Source organism: Hylobates moloch, unplaced genomic scaffold (genome assembly GCF_009828535.3).
Source record: "Hylobates moloch isolate HMO894 unplaced genomic scaffold, HMol_V3 SCAFFOLD_3, whole genome shotgun sequence".
Classification (NCBI taxonomy): domain Eukaryota; kingdom Metazoa; phylum Chordata; class Mammalia; order Primates; family Hylobatidae; genus Hylobates; species Hylobates moloch.
Genome location: NW_026652278.1, coordinates 19,136,725 through 19,156,000, shown reverse-complemented (window position 1 = coordinate 19,156,000; position 19,276 = coordinate 19,136,725). Strand labels below are relative to the sequence as shown.

Sequence of the window (19,276 nt, the reverse complement as noted above, 5' to 3'; positions counted from 1 at the left end):
TGAGAACCCCCCAGGCCCTGCCCCAAGTCATTTCATGAACTACAAGGAAAACTTCAAATACAATGAACATTTTATTTTAAAAAACCTAACTCACCACTCGGTAAAAGGTCACCAAATGTTTATGAGAGAGGAAATAAGAATAAAAAAGACCTTTAGTTCTCAGGAACAAGTGTTAAAGAACTGATACAGAACCCTTCAGAAATGAGGCAGAGATAATAGATGAAATGTTTCAACCTGTGTTAAAAAAAAAAAAAATGCCATCAGAGGAAAAGACAGGGGCAGCACAAGGAACAGCACTGCCAATTTTAAGAGGGCGATCACCCTAACCAAAAATCACCACTTTGTTCTTGGAAGGGGAATGAACATTAAACAGAACTTAAAATCAGGGACTATTTATATTAAATAACTCGTCCCTTAAAAATGGCCCGACCACAGCAATGAATCTGTAAACACAGTAATTTTTTTTCCCCTACAGTAAAGAGTCAGTTTAATCTCAAAAGATACTTTTCACTGTTCTAAATGACAGGATTTTAAGCATTTTTTTCCTATATATAATACAGCATCACTTAAAATTTTATTTAAAGACAGCTGATTCAGGCCTGCCTTGGACTGGAAAGAAGTCTTTAACTTAGTGAGATCAGTGCTTCAGCTTGGTCCCAAATATTTTCCCCCGTTATTGTTTCTCAAAACTCATGTCATAGATGGTTTTACAGATGATGTCAATGCTGTTTAAAATCACTGAAGACTGAGTTGGGCCTGGTAATATTGGAGAGAATTGAAGGCAAGGATGGTTTAATCCCCAACGGCTAAGTACTGGATAAGAGATGATGGCCAGGAGTTTAGGTCTTCTCACTCACCAAAGCCACGTGACCCATAAGACAGGGCTCTGCTTCCTTGATTCATCTTCCACCAAAGTCTAAACACGAGGTTTTCACTATTTAAAAATCTTAGTAAAGCAATTGATGACAACTTGAAAAAAGAAGGAAACACAGAACATCCCTAAATACAACGTCTTGTTTACATCCAATAGACTTAGGTCTCCAAAGAAGCCTCCTTTTTATTGTATTATTTCCTTTGGCTCTGAAAAGGGACAGAGCCTCCTCTTAGCCAAAGTGCTCCATTCACAGTACCTCAGTCTTTGCTTTTTCTTCTAAACAGACTCACCCTTTCGCAGAGTTTTTGCTTTAACAAAGCAGGATTGTCACCAAGGTTCACATTGACATGAGAGTCTTTAGATGAAGCTTGTTTTCTAACTTGCTCCTTTCTTCTCCCATTCCTAGGGTACCATTCAAATACCAGCACCCACCCCCCACAAAAAGATAGTTAGATATCCACTGTAGCAACCTTGATATACATAGAAAAAATGTGAGAAAAACTATTTTAGGCATAGAGGTGACAAATGTTTCAAACCCTGTGTGTTCATCACTGCTTAGAGTGCCTATTCAGAGATTTTGAGACTGTGGCACAACAGCGAGTGCCTATAAGTGATGTCTCTCACAGCAACAAGGGAGTGGAGGTTCAGATGCTTGCATGGATTTATTGGCTAGCCATTGTTGTGGGACCTCCAAATATCTCCAGCAGGTAAGGAGGATAGGAATAAAGAGCAGAATTTGCCAAGAGCAAAGGCAGCCCTAGGCATGTTCTTTAGTGTACAAATGAGTAAATGATTAATGATACTTTGTGACTAGCCATCAGGGAGAAACCCCATCATAGCATGGATTCCTCATTCACAACTTGCTGAGAATTTTGCCACTAGTTGGGTGGGCAACTTTGGGCAATTCAAACCACCTATGTGAGTCTGTTTCTTTAGTTTTAATGGTAGAAGTCCTGTGGAGTCACTGACTTTTTGGTTTGAAAACTCAGTCATAATCTGTCCCTGAGCTGCAGCTGTCCCCCTGGAATCTACCCATAACTGTGTGGAGGGCAAGAACTGAAGCATCCCCAAGCTCACGGGGAAGGACACTTGAACCAAGTGCAGGCACCTTTCTGGTTGGTCAGTGCCAGAGACTGAGCCGAAGGCACGGCAAAGCCATTGCCACTCCTTGGTGAATGCCGAGCCCTTGCTCAGAGCTGGTGCCAAAAGCTACAAAGCACCACCTGGGTCAGAAGATGGGCCCCTACCTTAGTGACATTTCTACTGGCCCCAAGGGAGGCTGGGAGTCACTGCTTACCTTGGCTTTCTGGAGGACAGTGCCTTTGCCTGTGACCATGACCGAGAGAGGCCTGTTCTTGAGTGTGGTTGCAGAGTTGACTGGGGTACAGTCTGGGGCAGAGGCAGGTGTGACAGCTTTGGGCTGTGGTTACAGGAGGAGAGCAAGGGCTGAGTCAAAGGGAGGGAGATGTGACCCACCTGCCCCAACCCATGTCCAGGGAGCCCTGCAAGCAGCCCAGAGGCCTTGGCTCTAGCACTTACGCGGGGGCTCACGTTCTCCAGGTGGGTGGTGTCCACGGTGGTGCCTAACGTCACAGGCCCTGCCTCAGCCTTCTTCAGGTTGTCCTTCACCTCCATGATGCTGAGCTCCAGGTCCACGCGCCTGCTCTCCTCGCCCCGGCACTCCTCGTCAATTTCCTTCAGCTTCTGCTCCAGGCTGGCCAGGACTTCCTTGTCTGGAGAGAGAATTATGCAGGCATCAGAGAACAGCATCTCAGCCCAGGCCAGGGAGCCCTGCTGAGTGGAGGCAGGATCTACATACCCCACCACCCAAGAAGGACCACAGGTCTGGCCCCAACACTCAGAGCCAGGAGGGGCCTGTATGCCAGGGCAGCCTGGAGGCCTGCTCTAGCTAGCATTCTGCAAAGGCTGGGAGGCTCCTGGGGAGGAGAGCTCTGGCTTCACTAAAGGGCATGAGTCTGAGGCCTAAGTCCATTCTTGTAGGTTCTCAGAGACTCTTGGTTGTTTTGACAGTGATCCAAAAGGGTGAGGGGCTTTATTCATGGCCCGTGGAGGAGGGCTGAGCAGCTTGACCTGCCCCACCAAGTTCCCTCAATCCTCTGGCTTCCCTAGGCCTAACAGAGCAGGAGTCCTCAGCCCTGGCTCCTCCTCTTAACCCTGGACCTCTCAGGTTGATGCTGCCACACCATGAAATGATGCCTAGGGCCTGTATCCTGGAAGCTCACGGCTGGAGGAAAGGATGGTGTCACATATGTACCACATAGAGTCCTGAGCACAGGGCCACTGTTTAAGAAAAATTCACAGATGCTATTGAAGGACCATCTCTAAAGAGGGAAGGAAAACAAAACATATACTAATAATGTTTTGAAGATTGGAGTTTAAAAAAAATACAGTTCAAGCTGGGTGTGGTGGTTCACGCCTGTATAATCCCAGTACTTTGGGAGGCTGAGGCGGGCAGATCACTTGAGGCCAGTTTGAGACCATCCTGGCCAACATGGTGAAACCCCCATCTCTACTAAAAATACAAAAATTAGCTGGACATGGTGGCGGGTGCCTGTAATCCCAGCTACTCAGGAGGTTGAGACAAGAGAATCGCTTGAACCCGGGAGGCAGAGGTTGCAGTGACCCAAGATCACACCACTGCACTCCAGCCTGGGCAACAGAGCAAGACTGTCTCAAAAGAAAAAAAGCCAGTGGGTGACTTTGTACCCTCAAGACCTTCCCTCACCAGTCAGCTGAGTTTGTCCTCAAACCTGCACTGCTGCTCTTGCTTGTTCATACACCTCTACAATTTAAATAAGCACAAAGTTACTCCATGAAAACTAAGTCAAATACTTTGGAAAGGTTCTAGAAGAGGCAGGTTGCAGCTGGGCATGGTGGCTCACACCTGTAATCCCAGCACTTTGGGAGGCCAAGGCAGGTGTCCCTTGGGCTCAGGAGCTCTAGACCAGCCTGGGCAACACTGCAAGACCCCATCTCAATATTTTTTTAATTTTGAAATTTTAAACGCAGCAGATTGCCAGGAAATAGCTGTCAAATGATATGAGTGTGATGTGGAAGATAATCTAGAAAGACTTCTTGGCACGTATCTTACGTTTTTGTTGACTTTAAAGAAATGAAGGCTGATGCATTAACAGGTGTAGGTAACGCATGAAGGATGACATGAGACTCCAGTCAGCTGACCAGAGCTCAAAAAAACTGCAGTGCCAGGTCCTCAAAAGATGGGCCAAGGAATATGCACTTAAGTGACAATAAAACACGGCCTATGCATAATCCTATAAAACTTCCTCCTATAACTAGCTTTTATGATGACCTGCTGGTCCTATTGATGTTCCATCAGAGGCTTTCTCTCTGTGTCCAGGAGAATGACCTTTCAGACAGGATTGGAACAAAGGACACACAAGGGAGCACCCACCCAGGCCAAGGGTTGAAGGGGCCAGGGCCCACTGATTGGGAAGGCAGGTGACAGCCAGATCTTCCGCCAAAAAGTTAAGCCTACACAGCCCTCTGAGCTGAGGGTCCCTCCCCACTGGGGGTTCCCTTACCTGTGCATTTCAGTAGGGTTTCCTTTAGCTCTCGTTTCTCTTTCCGGAGCTGAGCCAGGTGTCCCCGGATTTCTTCCTTCTTCTTTTCAAGCCTCTCCTTCTCCTCTGTGTACCGCTTCACCTCAGCTTCTGTCCGATTCTTGCCAAGCTTGATCTCTACAGACCCAGAGAGGGAAGCCCCAGGTCAGCACAGCTGGATCCTGAGGGCTGTCCCCATTCTACTCCCCAGGCTCAGAACCTGGGGCTTTGGCACAAAGCCCTGCTAGGCTGGATGCCAGACCTGGACAGGTCCCTCTACCTCTCTGAACTTGTTTCCTAATCTGAGAAGGATGGTGTGATGGTTAATATTGAGTGTCAACTTGATTGGATTGAAGGATGCAAAGTATTGTTGCTGGGTGTGTCTGTGAGGGTGTTGCCAAAGGAGATTAACATTTGAATCAGTGGACTGGGAGAGGCAGACCAGCTCTCAGTCTGGGTGGGCACCACCTAATCAGCTGGCAGCGTGGCTAGAATAAAGCAGGCAGAAGAACGCGGAAGGACTTGACTTGCTGAGTCTTCCCCAGCCTTCATCTTTCTCCCATGCTGGATGCTTCCTGGCCCTTGAACATCAGACTCCAAGTTCTTCAGCTTTTGGACTCTTGGACCTACACCAGTGGTTTGCCAGGGGCTCTCAGGCCTTTGGCCACAGACTGAAGGCTGCACTGTCAGCTTCCCTACTTGAGGCTTTGGGACTCAGACTGATCCACCACTGGCTTCCTTGCTCCTCAACTTGCAGAAGGCCTATTGTGGGACTTGACCTTGTGATCGTGTGAGTCAATCCTCCTTAATAAACGCCCTTTCATATATGCATCTATCCTATTAGTTTTGTCCCTCTAGAGAACCCTGACTAATACAGATGGAATCGGGCTAACTTCCCCAAGCACAGGTACCTGCACTGGTCACGCGCAACCTGTCCTTCACAGGTGGGCTGGCACCAGGTGGGGTGGCCACCACGGCCTCCGGGCAGCTTGGTGGGAAGGAGATTCTCTGCTGTTCAGTCTGGATTTTGACGGTGGTGATTCTCAGGGAAGCCTCCTCTGGCTCCAAACTCTCCAGCTGCTTTGGGGGAAAGCAGACCTGACTCAGCTGACTGAAGGGGCATGGGAAGGTGGTCTGGCTGTCCTGCAGGGGAGGGCCTGTACCTGTTCTCCCAGATTCTCTGGACACTTTATGCAGGGCTCATCTGGGGTGGGACCTGGGCCTGGGTCTGCAGGGAGGGCCTCAGTCGCATTGTCCAGGCAGGACAACGTCGGGGAGGAGGCCTGGGCCTGTGCACTGCTGGGGCCGTGCAGAAAGGACTTGACAGGTGTGAGGTCCAGGTACACTCGGTCAGATTCTCTCTCATTTGGGTCATCCGCAACAGGGGTGGCTTCCTCGGTAGGCTCCACCTGCAGAAAAGAGTGAGTCTGGGGCATTCACCATTACCTCTACTCCCTCAGCTGTGGAGGGGGCACCAGCCCTGCCTCACAGCTCTGGTGCCCACCTCACAGTGTTCCCAAGAGATCTCCCTCCCTCCTGGGGGGAGCCCACTGGTTGAGTCCTAGATATGTCACTCGAGGTGGAAGACCCAGACAGAGCACTTAACTTCCCTGAACCTTATTTCCTCATCTGTAAAGAGGAAAAGAGCAGCACCTTCCCAAAAGGTGATTAGGATTCAAGGAGATCATCTGCAGGAGGTCCTCAGGTCAGCACAGGGTTCAGTGCCCAGCACGTGGAAGCTGCCATCGGTGTGATCATCCCACTCAACAATCGATTTGGACCTGGAAGCCTACTGGTGCCTCCACTCCCAATCCCACCACCCACCCCTAGCCCTGACCAGAGTGGTTCACCGGTGTTTCATCTGGCAAACTGCACAGCCTCACGTATAGGAGACAGCCTTGTTGCACTTAGGTGTCTGCGCTAATGGCCTGGTAGGTGACTCAGAACCCACTCATCTCAGGGATACTCTAATGATCTCTGGCATCCAGGCGTTGAGGTTTGTAGGAGGAGGGCTGGAGAGCCCCAGGCCGCTGCCTGGCCAGGTCCTTACCGCAGCTGTGAGCTCCGACAGTTCCACGTCATCATACAGCTCCTCCTGGAGGTCCTGGCTAGGCAGGCCATCGATGTAAGTGTTGGGCTCTGAGAACTTTCTCTGCATCAGTCTGGAAACAGGGCAAGGTGGCATGCATGAAGCAGCCGGGGCAGGGTGGCGAAAGCACCAGACTCAGGATTCCCAGTGATGAGTGGCTGCCGTGAAAGTGGTGGCCACACAAGAGATCTGGGGGCTGACACTCACCCCCGTGGATCTGAGGGCACCTCCTCCCTCTTTTACCAGTGCCTTCCTCCTGGAATTCTTGGTTCAAGATTTTCCTCCCAGAAAGACAACCTTCCCTTGCCCATACGCCTCATCTTAGGACCCCTTTGCCATCTTCTCCCCGATTCCTCCCTTCTAGGATCTCCTTCCAGGAACCACAACAAAAAACCCCTTCTCATTTCATCTTCACCATACACTTGGGGTGGCGCAGGCCAGACACTGTCCCTGTTTGGTCCATGAGAAAACTGATTGTGTTTCAGTGGCTCGGCCGGCTTCCACGAGACTGGCTCTACCACCCTGAACAGAGAATGCCTCTCCCTCCGCCCCAGTTTGCTCATCTGGAAACAGAAGCACTACCCCCTGACCTGCTTTTCTCCAGGGTGTGCTGGAGACCCAGTGAGGGATTCACCGGAAGGACAAGGAGGAGGTCAGGAAAGGTGACAGCTCTGCCTGGAGGAGCTGGAGAATCTAACTGCCTCCGAGGACACCAAAGCCGCCCCCGGGGCCCAAAGCCTGGCTCGGCTCCTTGCTCTTAGCTCAGCTCTTGGCCAGGCCTCCCTGAGGGCCACTCCTTGGCTTCACATCTTCCTGCTGCTGGGCAGAGTGGGGTGGGACCCTGTGCTCCCTGCTGCCCCTGACTCTGACCCGGGGCCTACAGCATGGCCAGGAATAAGACAGTGTACAGAGGAAGGGCCCAAATTACTCACAAGAGAGAGTTTTTGGCCGCACTCACAATACAGGAAACCCTATCAGCATCCACATAGTCGTAGGTGAACTCTTCTGGGTCTGTCTTGGAGCCTGACTCGGAGAGCAAGAGACCCAGCCAGTGGCCCATTTCCTCGGAAGACTTGGCCTGGAACGAGGCCGAGAGAGACATGAGCAGGGCCGGGCAGTGCTGCCTGATGCCAGCCCTTCCCCACCAGGCCATGACCGTACCCCTACCCCAGAGCCTGCCCACGAAAGCCTATCTGTAACAGCCCGGGGCTGTGTTCCTCCTGTTCACCAGCCTATCCCACCCCCCAGTGGCCCCAGATAATATTTCCTGTCAGTGACATCTTGAGGCCACCTCAATAATGCTGTGGACTTTCGTCCCAAGGGCCATATGAGATGTATATACATTGTGTTTCTAGGAGGTGAAAACATCACCAGGTGGTCACTATTAAAAATTGTTAGTGACCAACTGTTAATAGTTTCTAAAATGATTTAAAAATTGTATGTCTTTTAAGTTGACACTTGTATTTTATGAACAATGCATGTCATCCCCCTAATCCCATATACAACAAGACTTCCTGGATCCCCCCAAAATAACAACATTCAAATTTATTTTTGTTCGTGGCTTCAGTAAAGTCGGGACATCTTTTAAATGCCTTACACTAGCTCAGCTGCTAAATCGTGATCAAAATCCCAGTGAATTTGGTCTTTTTTTTTTCCAGGGGACAATGCATTCTAATCAAATTCATCCACTAGGTGCCTCAATTAAAATGTCCACATTGTTTCTTACCTTTATAATGAAAAAAACTGACTATTTAATCAAAGCTATAGGTTTATTTTCATGAGGAAAATCAGCCCCCTTTGGTATAACCCATAGCTCCATCACATTTGCTGCTACATTCTCTTCATCAAAGAGGCCATGATGAGCAGAATTTGACAGTTTGTTTCCTTTTCCCAGTGTTTTTTTTTTTTTGTTTTTGTTTTTTTTTTTTTTTTTTTAAGACAGAATCTTGTTCTGTCACGCAGGCTGGAGTGCAGTGGTGAGATCTTGGCTCACTGCAGCCTCTGCCTCCCAGCTTCAAGCAATTCTCCTGTGTCAGCCTCCCAAGTAGCTGGGACTACAGGTGACCACCACCACACCCAGCTAATTTTTGTATTTTAGTAGAGACAGGGTTTCACCATGTTGGCCAGGCTGGTTTCAAACTCTTGACCTCAGGTGATCCACCCGCCTCAGCCTCCCAAAGTGCTGGGGTTACAGGCATTGGTCATCACACCCTGCCCCCACTTAGTTTCAACTGGATTCTAAATACAGCTTTTCATAGGCCTCCCCTAGTCCAGGCTGCATCTCTGCCCTGGACAGCTGTGACAGCTTCCTAACAGGTCCCTTCTTGCCCCCTCCCATCCACTCCCACCCCAGTAGCTGGAGGAAGCATCTCAAAACCCCGATCTGAGCTTGCCACCCTCCCCTGAAAGCCATCAGGGCTCCGTTGCTCCTAGGATCAAGCCCTGTCCCTTCCCCTCCAGCCTGTCACCCAGCCCCCAGTACAAATCTATAGCACCCTCCCCACTTCTTTCCAGCCATTGTAGCTCAGCGATTGGCTGGGTAATTTGCTGAATAACATCACACTCCCAAACTAGGATGTAAGTGCCACAAGGACAGGGAGCCCATATCGCTCTTGTCCACCGTTATTCCTGTGCTGAGGAGATATTTGTTGATGGGGAACCTCTGAATGGATGAATATAAGCTACAAGCTGGACCCTGGGAAGCAATTGCGATGTGGGTCTTTCAGCCACCAGAGGGCAGGATTGGAGCAAAGTTTGGATGAGGACCTCCTCATCAAAGACTAAGTGAACGGGCATTCACGGGCAAGTGTGTGCTTCCATGCGTGGAAGGGACTCGGTCCCCGCCTGCCACAGCTTGCAAGGCATTATGTCACTTCTTATTTTTGTAAATGTAACATCACATCAAACGGAGGATGGGGAGTGAGAGGAATGCAATTGTATCACAAAGCGAATTTTTTCCCCCAGATAAGCTCTAACGGTGTGGTTGTGGTTTTTACGTACTGGGCCTAGAAGCTCTCCCAGCTGGCGATACCCAAACAAAACAACACCCACTTTGAATCCCCAGCAGCTTTTCCAGTAGCTCAGGGAACTAAAAATACTCCTCCTGCCCTAAGTGCAGGAAGTAGCGCATGGTTCCACTCTTACGACGCAACCACTCTGAGGTCAGAAAAGGAATGGAAATTTTAAAAAACGCAAACAATCTCAGGCAAACGAAGTAAAAATAACACGCGGGGACATTGATTCTCCCTTAGTAGGATTACAGTCCTGGAGACTGGCAGCAAGCAGCCACCACCGCCACACCCTGGCTGGCCCTGCTCCCCCTGCAGGCCGGCGGTACCTCAAGCTTGGCCAGCTCCTCGCCCTTGTGGAGGATGCGGAAGGAGTAGAGGTGGTCGGGGCTGGGATCTGGGACCACCTCGCAGCCCACCAGGCTGAGGGGTTGCTGGGCCACCTTGCTCCGGTTCCGGTCCTGGTAGAAGTGCAGGTGATTGTCCCTGACAGAGCACCAGCGAGACTTCCACTGGCTGTTCACCAGCACGTTCAGGTAACCTGCAGGAGGAAGTGCAGATGCAGGAGGGGACAGGGCTGCAGGAGGGGACAGGGCTGCAAGAGGGGACGCAGATGCAGGAGGGGGCGGGGCTGCGGTAGGGCGTACAGATGGAGGGGGCGGGGCTGCGGGAGGGGACGCGGATGCGGGAGGGGACGCGTTTGCGGGAGGGGACGCGGTTGCGGGAGGGGACGCGGTTTCGGGAGGGGACGCGGTTGCGGGAGGGGACGCGGATGGAGGAGGGGACGCGGATGCAGGAGGGGACGGGGCTGCAGGAGGGGACGGGGCTGCAGGAGGGGATGCAGATGCAGGAGGGGATGCAGGTGCACTAGGGGCTGCAGGTGCAGGAGGGGACGCAGGTGCAGGAGGGGACGGGGCTGCAGGAGGGGATGGGCCTGCAGGAGGGAGCGGGGCTGCAGGAGGGAGCGGGGCTGCAGGAGACGCAGATGCAGGAGGGGGTGCAGGTACAGGATGGGTCGGGGCTGCAGGAGGGGACGCAGATGCAGGAGGGGACGCCGATGCAGGAGGGGACGCAGATGCAGAAGAGGACGCAGAAGCAGAAGGGGACGCAGATGCAGGAGGCGACGGGGCTGCAGAAGGGGACGCAGATGCAGGAGGGGTCAGGGCTGCAGGAGGGGACACAGATCCAGGAGGGGACATGGGTGCAGGAGGGGATGCAGGGGCAGGAGGGCTGGGTATCTAGGTGTGTCCTGGGCTGGCACTGCCTCTGGGCTTCCTTAGAGTCCCCCAGAATCTCAGCTTCAGAACCCATCAGATACCTTCCCTGTCCTAAGGGATTGGAAGCTGCCCTGAGCTTTGGCTGGCTGAACCAGGCAATAGGGTGAAAGTGCACAGCTACCTTCCTGCCTGGCCCAGTGCCAGACACACAGTGGGGATCATGCATATCGCCAAGCCACATTAACACAAAGGGGAAGAATTAGGACCAGGACTGAGATGCCACACACACCCATCACAATCCTCTGTACCCAAGAGAACTTTGGATCATGAGAGGTGGGATCTCAGATCTGTTAAGCACCCCCAGTCCTGGGAAGGAGAGCAGCTGTGTTCTCTCTCAGCCCTCCCCTAGCCGCAGGGAGCATACTTTACTGCTGAGTAGACATCCAGCAATCACCCAGCCACATCTCTTAAACAGTGACTCACAGGGACCGAGCTCCCAGGCCAAACATCATGCCCCCTGAGGCCACTGCCTGGCACCCTGGCTGGAGAAGCAGGAGAATGCAAAGACACACCTCCTAGCCCACCCCCACCACCCTGCCAGCCTCAAAACACAAGAAAACTCAACTGGGACTCAGGAAGGGAACCCAGAGGTGGGACAATAATGGGCTTCAGGCCCCTGGAAGGATGACCCCCAATGTGGGACCAGCTTGGGGATCAAGATACCAGTCCCACCCCAAGATATTTCCCAAGAAAGGCTTATCGCTCCTCCTAACCTCAGTTTCCGCAAGTATGAGCGAAGGCTGTAGAGATGACCTCCAAGAGCCTACCTGCACCCATACCCTCTGCACCAGTACAGGGTTCTCACTGTCCCCTTCATAGTCTCGGTTGTTCCCATTTCAGAGTCATTGCTCCTGTCCACAGGCATCATTCCAGCCCATTCCACTCCTACATGCCCCTCAAGGCTCAGGTCCACAAAGCTATCTCTGACCACAGGGCAAGAAAAGTTCTCTCTGTCCCTGAGTCCTGATAGCTACGAAGATGGCACAGTGCGTGCTTGTGGGTATAAAATCATCACCTCGCCCAGGCAGGCTGTGAGCTCTCAGTACTGTGCCTGCCATCCTTCTGCTTGGTCCCCTTTTAACACGGTCCCTGCTATACCCGGTAAATATAGATCAAATGAACATCATTTTTAAAAGAATACTAGGAGGACACCAATCAGTTACCCTTCACTTCCACAAAGGCCCCAACATTGCAGCAAGAGAGTTGGATCAGGCATAAAGAACTGCCTGCAGTAACAACAGACGGGAACCTAAGGGCTGCAGGCTCTCCATCCCTAGAGATGTTTACGGAAGACCTAAAACCCCCTGCCTTCACTGTCTGAGCTTGCCTTCCTGCAGATTCCAGCCCAGGGAATGAGCCTGTGGTCTCGGAGGTAGCTACAATTCTTACTGGACGTCTCGAGGGACCTCTCCACAGGCTCCAGTGAGGTGGATTTCTTCCTGCCCAGGTTCATTAGGTTGCTCAGTTTGAGGCCAGCAGAACATTTCTTCTTGACTGTCAAGATGAGACAGAAAGCAATTCGTATTGCACGTGGTCCACCCATGTGCCCATGAGAGATGGAAAACATAGCAAACCCATTTCCACTCCATCCACCCATCCCTCCCCGCTACTATGCGCATACATATGCACACACACACACACACATCTCCCCAAACCAGGACCCGCAGGCCAGAGTCAGGTGTCTTTAAAGTCACACACTCAAGAGGGGTACATAGACTTCTTATAGAATATGCAACCACTTGAGAATCTTTACACACTACTGGCTCAGAGAGATTTGAAATAGGGTTAGCAAACAAGAAGAGATGGAAGAATATTCTATCCCCAGCATTTCATGAAGCTTAACTTCAATTTGGCCGAGTCTCCCTTTTTCCTGGATCTATCAGCAATATTTCCGAGTGGTTTATTAATGGGAGGCCATGTTAGAATCAGCTGCTAAAACCCATTAGGGCTGAGCCTGACAGCCCAGACTCACAGCCTGGGACACCATTCCCCTCCCAACCACACGATGTTACCGTCTTTGGTTTCTGGGACCTCAGGGTGGCCATCCACGGAGCTCCCATACTCTGAAGCTGACAAGTACTTCTCAGCTATATCTGGCTATGGACAAAAGAGACATGAATGGGGATCACTGGCTGGAAACAGTTACCTTGGAGACCACAGTTTAAGGGAAAATAATAGATGGCTCTTGGTTGTATGCCAGAAGTCAGCTGAGCAAACCCCTGCCGGCCACCTAAATGGCAGAATCCAGGTCACTGGTAGGACATTGGCCCACCTTCTAAATGGCTGCTCAACCTGATGTGACAGTGACCCTGTAGCCAGTGGGCAGGGCGAGCAGGCAGCTCAGGGGGGTGGCATTAGAGTCTGCGTCCCCGATGACGTTAACTGTCAAGCTAGAAACCACTCATACTGAGAGTGTGAAGAAGTCTTTTGAGAACTGACTGTTCTAGCAACGTGAGCTGGTTCGTCTGCACAGGAGCAGACCATGTGATCTGAGTCCTGGCTGGAGCATTCTGCTGCCAGGCCGGTGCCCGAGTTAAATGAGCCTCTCTGAGCCTCACTCTGCATGTGTCACATAGGGATGACATCCCCATCTGCTCACAGGGGTGTTGGGGACTCAAGATGATCCCTAGAAAAGTGTAGCTGCTGCTACTGTTAGAACATGAAACCCTCAGAATATTCCAATCAAGCTGCGTTGAGAGAGTCACCGACTCCAGACCTCTAGAAAACAAGCTGACAGTCTCCCAAGCAACAGGACCGGCCTTAGGCAGGGTCCAGGGCCAGCAGTCCCTGGCCAGGGAAGCACTACGTGCCAAGTCTTTGAAGAAAACCCATATTCGTTCCAACTTTTGTTTTCTTGTCAGTGGCCAAGGAACAAATGAGACAATGAAAAATGGCCCCTCCTGAGTCACTCTGGAATCTGGAAGGACTGTGGGCTATTTCTCCGTGTGGGATGACCCGTGCCTTCTGGAGAGTAAGTGGCCTCCTTTCTGCTCAAGCCCTCTGTGTGCCTCTTGCTTTCCTCCCTGCTGGGGTGGGGACCCCAAGAGGAGCCACAGTGACGTTCTGGCTGTTCTGCGTGTGCCGACGCTTCAGGACACCTACCTGCAGGTGCTCAGGGACAGGAAATGTGACCCCACAGGTGACAATCCTCCTTTTGGCCAGAACCTAATTCAACTTTTTCAGCCTTGACCTTTAAGCCTAAAGCTCCCGGCAAGCACCATGCAAATGAGGACTACAGCCCTTTGGCTGCAATCAGCCTTGAGACAGTGCCCCAAGCCCAGAGGCGCTACTGAGGAATAACGGGGAAGGAAGTGCCTCATAAAATCAGTCTCCCTACTTAAGAATGCAGGCCAAAGTGACTTTTGTTCCAATAAAGCTTCCCCCGTCCCCTCACCCGCCCACCCCCGGCACCTACAAGCAAGAAAACATTTTAGGTCTGTATCCGTTCCTCCATCTTCCTGCCAAGCTAGAGTTACTCCTCTTTTCCAAGCAGTGTACGTTTCTTTTTCTCTTTTTTCTTTTTTTGAGATGGAGTCTCTCTCTGTCATACAGGCTGGAGTACAGTGGCGCTATCTCAGCTCACTGCAACCTCCGCCTCCTGGGTTCAAGCAATTCTCCTGCCTCAGGTTCCCGAGTAGCTGGGATTACAGGCACCCACCACCACGCCCGGCTAATTTTTATATTTTTAGTAGAGACAGGGTTTCACCATGTTGGCCAGGCTGGTCTCGAATCCCTGACCTCAGGTGATCCACCCGCCTCAGCCTCCCAAGGTGCTGGGATTACATGTGTGAGCCCACCCTGCCCGGCCTCAAGCATTGTATATTTCTTATTAATTGGACTGAAATATAAAAACGAAGCTCCCAATTTTACACTTTTAATTTTTACAGAGAAAACATGGAAGGGGACTCTCCCTCCAGGCTTACTTTCTGGCAGTTAAAGCGCTGGGCATCCGGGGTGTACTGGTTTCCTTCACATGCTACTTCGGAAGGCAGGCCGCTCACTTCCTGGATGACCTGAGGCGAGAGGGAAGCCATCAGCAGAGGCTGAGGTCCTCTGGCCAGCACTCACAGCCAGGCCGAAGCCAGGGCCCCTGCAGGTCAGGGGAGAGCGGGTGGAGGTGAGAGAGAAGATGAATTTCCAAGGAAGAGGACTCACCCCTACCCCAGCCCCAAGGCCTGCATGTGGCCTAGGACCCAGCTGGGCAGGCTGCAGTGGGGAGGGCTCATTGTTCAGGCTCCTTTCTGCAGATCCCACACGTTCATGGGCATGCGAGGGGGGCCTTGGCAGCAAAGGCCAAAGATGACCACAGCCACCAGCCCAGGGCTCCACGAGCCCCTTTCCTGCCACCATTCCAGGCAGGGCTACTGTTCTGTTGCAGGCGTGATGAACAACTGGCCTTGCTAGACAGTCCTCTGGCTTTTCAGAGGTCATGCAACTCTCTGTGGAGTCTCCACGCTGCCTGAGGAGCAGGCCTGCAAACTGCCTTGTTCCAACCACCCACTGGCTCTCCCGACTCGCCTGCCGCCACCCACCCACCCACCCTCCCTCCTCTGGGAAGGGACCTCTTCACTGGCTTCATTGATCAGTGGAGGAAGAGGGTCTCTCTGTAAAGGCTGGACACAGAGAGGCTGTGCCTTCTGAAAGCGTTCTTGTCTTTGAAACCCCGAGCAGAGGCTATGGGGCAGGGGTCTCAGGAAGAGGGCATGAGACTCTGGGAAGGGAGGCTGGGTCCGGAAAAGGATGGGTGGGATTGGGCAGTCAGAGGAATAGAGCCTGGGCTGGTGGCAGATGCAGAAAGTCAGCAGTGGCTCTGACTAGGCAAAGCATTGCCTCAGTCTGAGCCAGGGGCACTCCCTTCTTCCCGGGGGAACTCCCAGGGCGACCAGAAACACACTACCCACCTGGAAGCCCTTCGGAAATGCAGAATTAGTTAGAGTGACTTCAAAGATCCCCCTCTTTCAGTCTATGCCTAGAGTAGTTTGTGGAAACGGGTTTCAAATCAGAAGAGCCCAAGAACTCCAGTTCGAGACTGTCGTCCACACTGAATACGCAACCCAGTGTCACAGGAAGAGCACAGGCACTAGAGTTGGCACCTGTGTGACATTGAGCCCGAGCCTCAGCCACTGCATCTGTAAGCTGGGTCAATACCTTTGCCATGAGCCAGCTGCGAGCGCTTGTGTGTCGAGTACCCAGCACAGGGCGGGCACATGGATTACCATCCCTATTAGCTTGGGCCAAATACATGGATGCCCCTGCCCAGGGAAAGTGCCACTAAGCCCGGAGGAGTTCAGGAGTGGGGTGGGGGCAGGGTCATGCTTCCCGGGAAGAGCCCTGCCTTGTGCCTTCCTTTACCGGGACCCTCATCCCGTAGTCAGCATCTCCCATTTACTGTCATATGCCTGTCTTACCCTGGGCATGGGTGTCAGTATGCAGAATTGGGACACAGAGGCCCAAGGAAGGTCGATGGGCTTCATAAACCCAACGCAGCTAGGTGGAGAGCCCATCAGACAGGTGGACCAGCCTCCATTGCCAAAGCGCAAGAGTGGGCGGTTCTCAGAGCAGGCGTTTCCAGCCAAGTCCACCTCTGTACTTATCTGACCCGGGGAAAGGGTCTCTCTGTGGAGGCCGGACACAGAAAGTCTGTGCCTTCTGAAAGCGTTCTTGTCTTTGAAACCACCAGCAGAGGCTATGGGGCCAGGGGTCTCAGGGAGAGGGCGTGAGAGTTTGGGGAGGGAGGCTAGGGGCCAGGGAGAGGATGAGTGGAACAGAGCAGGGAACTGGGGGCAAGAGCAGAGTGTGTGTGTGTGTGTGTGTGTGTGTGTGTGTGTACACACATGCACAATGCATGCATGAGCAAAAATGTGTATGCAAATGTGCATACGTGTGCATTTGTCCATGTGTGTATAAATGTGTACATGAATCTGCATGTGTGTGTGCAAATGAGTGTGTGTGTGTAGTGGGTAAGGCAGGAGACTGGGGTAAGAAACCAACAGCCCAGAGCTCTGGGTCCTAATCAGCTCTGCAGCCCAGGACAAGCCCCCCACTCCCTCTGGGCCTCAGTGGTCTTATCTGTACTATCCAAGTTTCATGGAGCACTCAGTATATACCAGGCACAGTGCTAAGCACTTTGTGCACATTAAAGGATCCAGCCCCAAATCACTCAGCTAAAAAAGGGGTGAAGCCAGGATTTGAACTCAGAGCCCTGGCTCTTAAATGCCCAGGGCTGGCCTTTCAGAGCTTGTTAGCTGTCTCAGGAACCCCACCCCACGTGGAGATCTGTGAAGCCAAACCATAAACCTGTCTATGCAGTTGCCTTTCTTTTTCTATATACCACTGTCTTTCACCACTTGAAGATTTTGCAGTAAAGATGGAGACACCTGTCAGCACCTTCTAGAATCTTGGTTAGGACAGGCCTGGCATTTCCAAAACAATTAGTGAGTTTACAAAAACAGCCTGCCTGCTCTAAATCCAGGGTACTGAGCCTAGGGGTGGACCAGTGCCTCAGGCGTGTACATTTTGGTCATGTTTTACCAAGGTGGTCCAGATCTGTTTCTGACAGTCTCACCAAGGTGGTTATGTTTAGCTGGGTGGCAGGTGGAGTGGGGTGGGGTGTGGGGTGGATAGAACGCTTCTGGGCTGAAGTGGTTGTGATGGGAGAGGGGGCAGCAGGAAGGAGGGGAGGGACAGCAGGAAGGAGGGGAAGGGCTGCTCTGGCTCTCACTGGCCTCACCAGGGTCCCTGCTCGGTTTGGAGGTCCCTCTGGAACTGGGGATCCATTCCTGGTGCACACTTTACGCCTGCTGGAAGCATCAAGCCCAGCTTTCACCTGGGGCAGGCAAGCCCCTCCCCAAATGCCTCATCATCACACCCGGGGACGCGTGGGCAGAGTGGGCCACGTGCATTCGTGGTGGGAGGAGGCACAGCACTGTGTCAGATGGGCCTCGGTCTGAGAACCAATGCTGCCACCACTTGGCAGACGACTTTGATCCATCACCTCCACCCTTTGAGCCTTAATCACCACTACTGTAAAATGGGGACATTAACATTCCCCAGCCATCCTCAGTGTGGTTACATGGGTTAAAGTTGCTAATAGTCCTTGGTCTATGGCAAATATGTGGCAAATGGCAGCAACGTGTACTCTTCTTTAACAAGGAGGAGGGGGATGCCTCATTAGAGGCAAAAAGGGAAATGGATTTCAACTGCACCCAAGTCCAGGGTACTGGGGATTCAGAACTAGCAGCAGCATGCTGTAACCCATTTGCAGAAGACAGATTGCTACCACTTAGAACACAGGAAGCCCTGCAAACTTGAAGGATCACAGATCCTCTACCCCTGACCCTATCATCCATCCCTTTAGAAAAGCTGGGGGCCACAACTCTAGGAACCCCTCCAAGTGGCTCCGTGTCCCCCTCACCCTGAGCCACTGCTCAGCCTGGTCCTTGCTCTGCAGGCCCAGCACAATCACGTCGGCATTCATCGGCGTGATCTTCAGCTTGTGCTCCTTCTTCCGCACTTGCTTCTCCTTGTGAATGACACTGCTGCCCAGTAGGTTCACATCCAGCTGAGGGCTGTGGTCCTTGGAGGATTTGTAGCACTGGAAGGAAAGAGAGAAGATACACCACTTTGCCGTGGGTGCCGGGCAGAGGTGATGTCTGCAAAGGAGGGGCCGCTGGACGTTGCAGGACTCACCAAGAGCCTGACTTTACCCAGCAAGACTAAGAGGCTGGACACCCCGAAGCAGGCCTGGAGCTTTAACCTCAAATATCAGCAACTCTTGTTCTTCACATCAGATTGTCCCTGTCTCCCTCAAGCCTCCTTCTCACTGGCCTCAGCCAAGAATGCTCCAGGATGCTGCTATCCAAAAGGCTCAAACTTGCCCCAGGCCCTGGGGGGGCCTAAAATACATCCTCTGTGTTCACCTGTCAGTTCTCCAAAGTGGACAGACTTTCACCGTTTCTCCACCTCTCTGTATTGCTTGCTTGGCTTCTGGAGTAAAGGGTCCATAAGGCACAAAAACTAAGCTTCTTATCTGCCTAGTTAGGAAGATGATGTGTTAACAAAGAAAGGAAGGACTCTCTTCCCCTACCAGAGAAAATACTTTACCCCTTGGCTTCCCATTTGTAAAATGGGGTTACAGGGTTGCTTAAAAGGATTACTTGAAATAACATTGGCACGGAGCAGGGCCTGTTGTAACCAGGCAAGAAAAGGTGTTTATAATAATTCCGTGGAATTTCAAATCAGGACACGCAACTGGGAATTTTAATTTAAAATAGCAGGAAACAGGACTGTTGTCAGAGTAATATCTGGTTCCTTGCTGGGTCTGGTCTTGTAATCAGTAATTCAAAATATTGTTGCTTCTGAGAAGATACCTAGCATTCTCATGCTGCACAGATAAAAACAGTAGGCAGGGCCGGGCGCGGTGGCTCACGCCTGTAAACCCAGCACTT

The 19,276-nt window shown here is 51.9% G+C and overlaps 1 protein-coding gene across 10 annotated transcripts in view; it reads right to left on the bottom strand.

Annotated features, from left to right (window-relative positions):
• Window positions 1–19,276, bottom strand: part of AFAP1L2 (actin filament associated protein 1 like 2) — a 108,756-nt gene continuing 89,480 nt past the window's right edge. For 2 of the 10 annotated variants that reach the window (XM_032177198.2, XM_032177258.2), the window contains 13 exons: window positions 18,244–18,423; window positions 14,753–14,842; window positions 12,842–12,926; window positions 12,219–12,323; window positions 9,882–10,093; window positions 7,477–7,622; window positions 6,506–6,617; window positions 5,619–5,864; window positions 5,367–5,535; window positions 4,438–4,593; window positions 2,414–2,607; window positions 2,172–2,294; window positions 2–1,276 (listed from right to left, as the gene is read on the bottom strand). In XM_032177198.2, the coding sequence (XP_032033089.1) occupies window positions 1,250–1,276; window positions 2,172–2,294; window positions 2,414–2,607; window positions 4,438–4,593; window positions 5,367–5,535; window positions 5,619–5,864; window positions 6,506–6,617; window positions 7,477–7,622; window positions 9,882–10,093; window positions 12,219–12,323; window positions 12,842–12,926; window positions 14,753–14,842; window positions 18,244–18,423 (1,845 nt within the window). In that variant the 3' untranslated portion in view covers window positions 2–1,249. Of the gene's footprint in view, window positions 1,277–1,941; window positions 2,295–2,413; window positions 2,608–4,437; window positions 4,594–5,366; window positions 5,536–5,618; window positions 5,865–6,505; window positions 6,618–7,476; window positions 7,623–9,881; window positions 10,094–12,218; window positions 12,324–12,841; window positions 12,927–14,752; window positions 14,843–18,243; window positions 18,424–19,276 lie in introns of those variants that run through there. The other 8 variants (XM_032177203.2, XM_032177265.2, XM_058435994.1 and 5 more) reach the window with 5 other exon arrangements.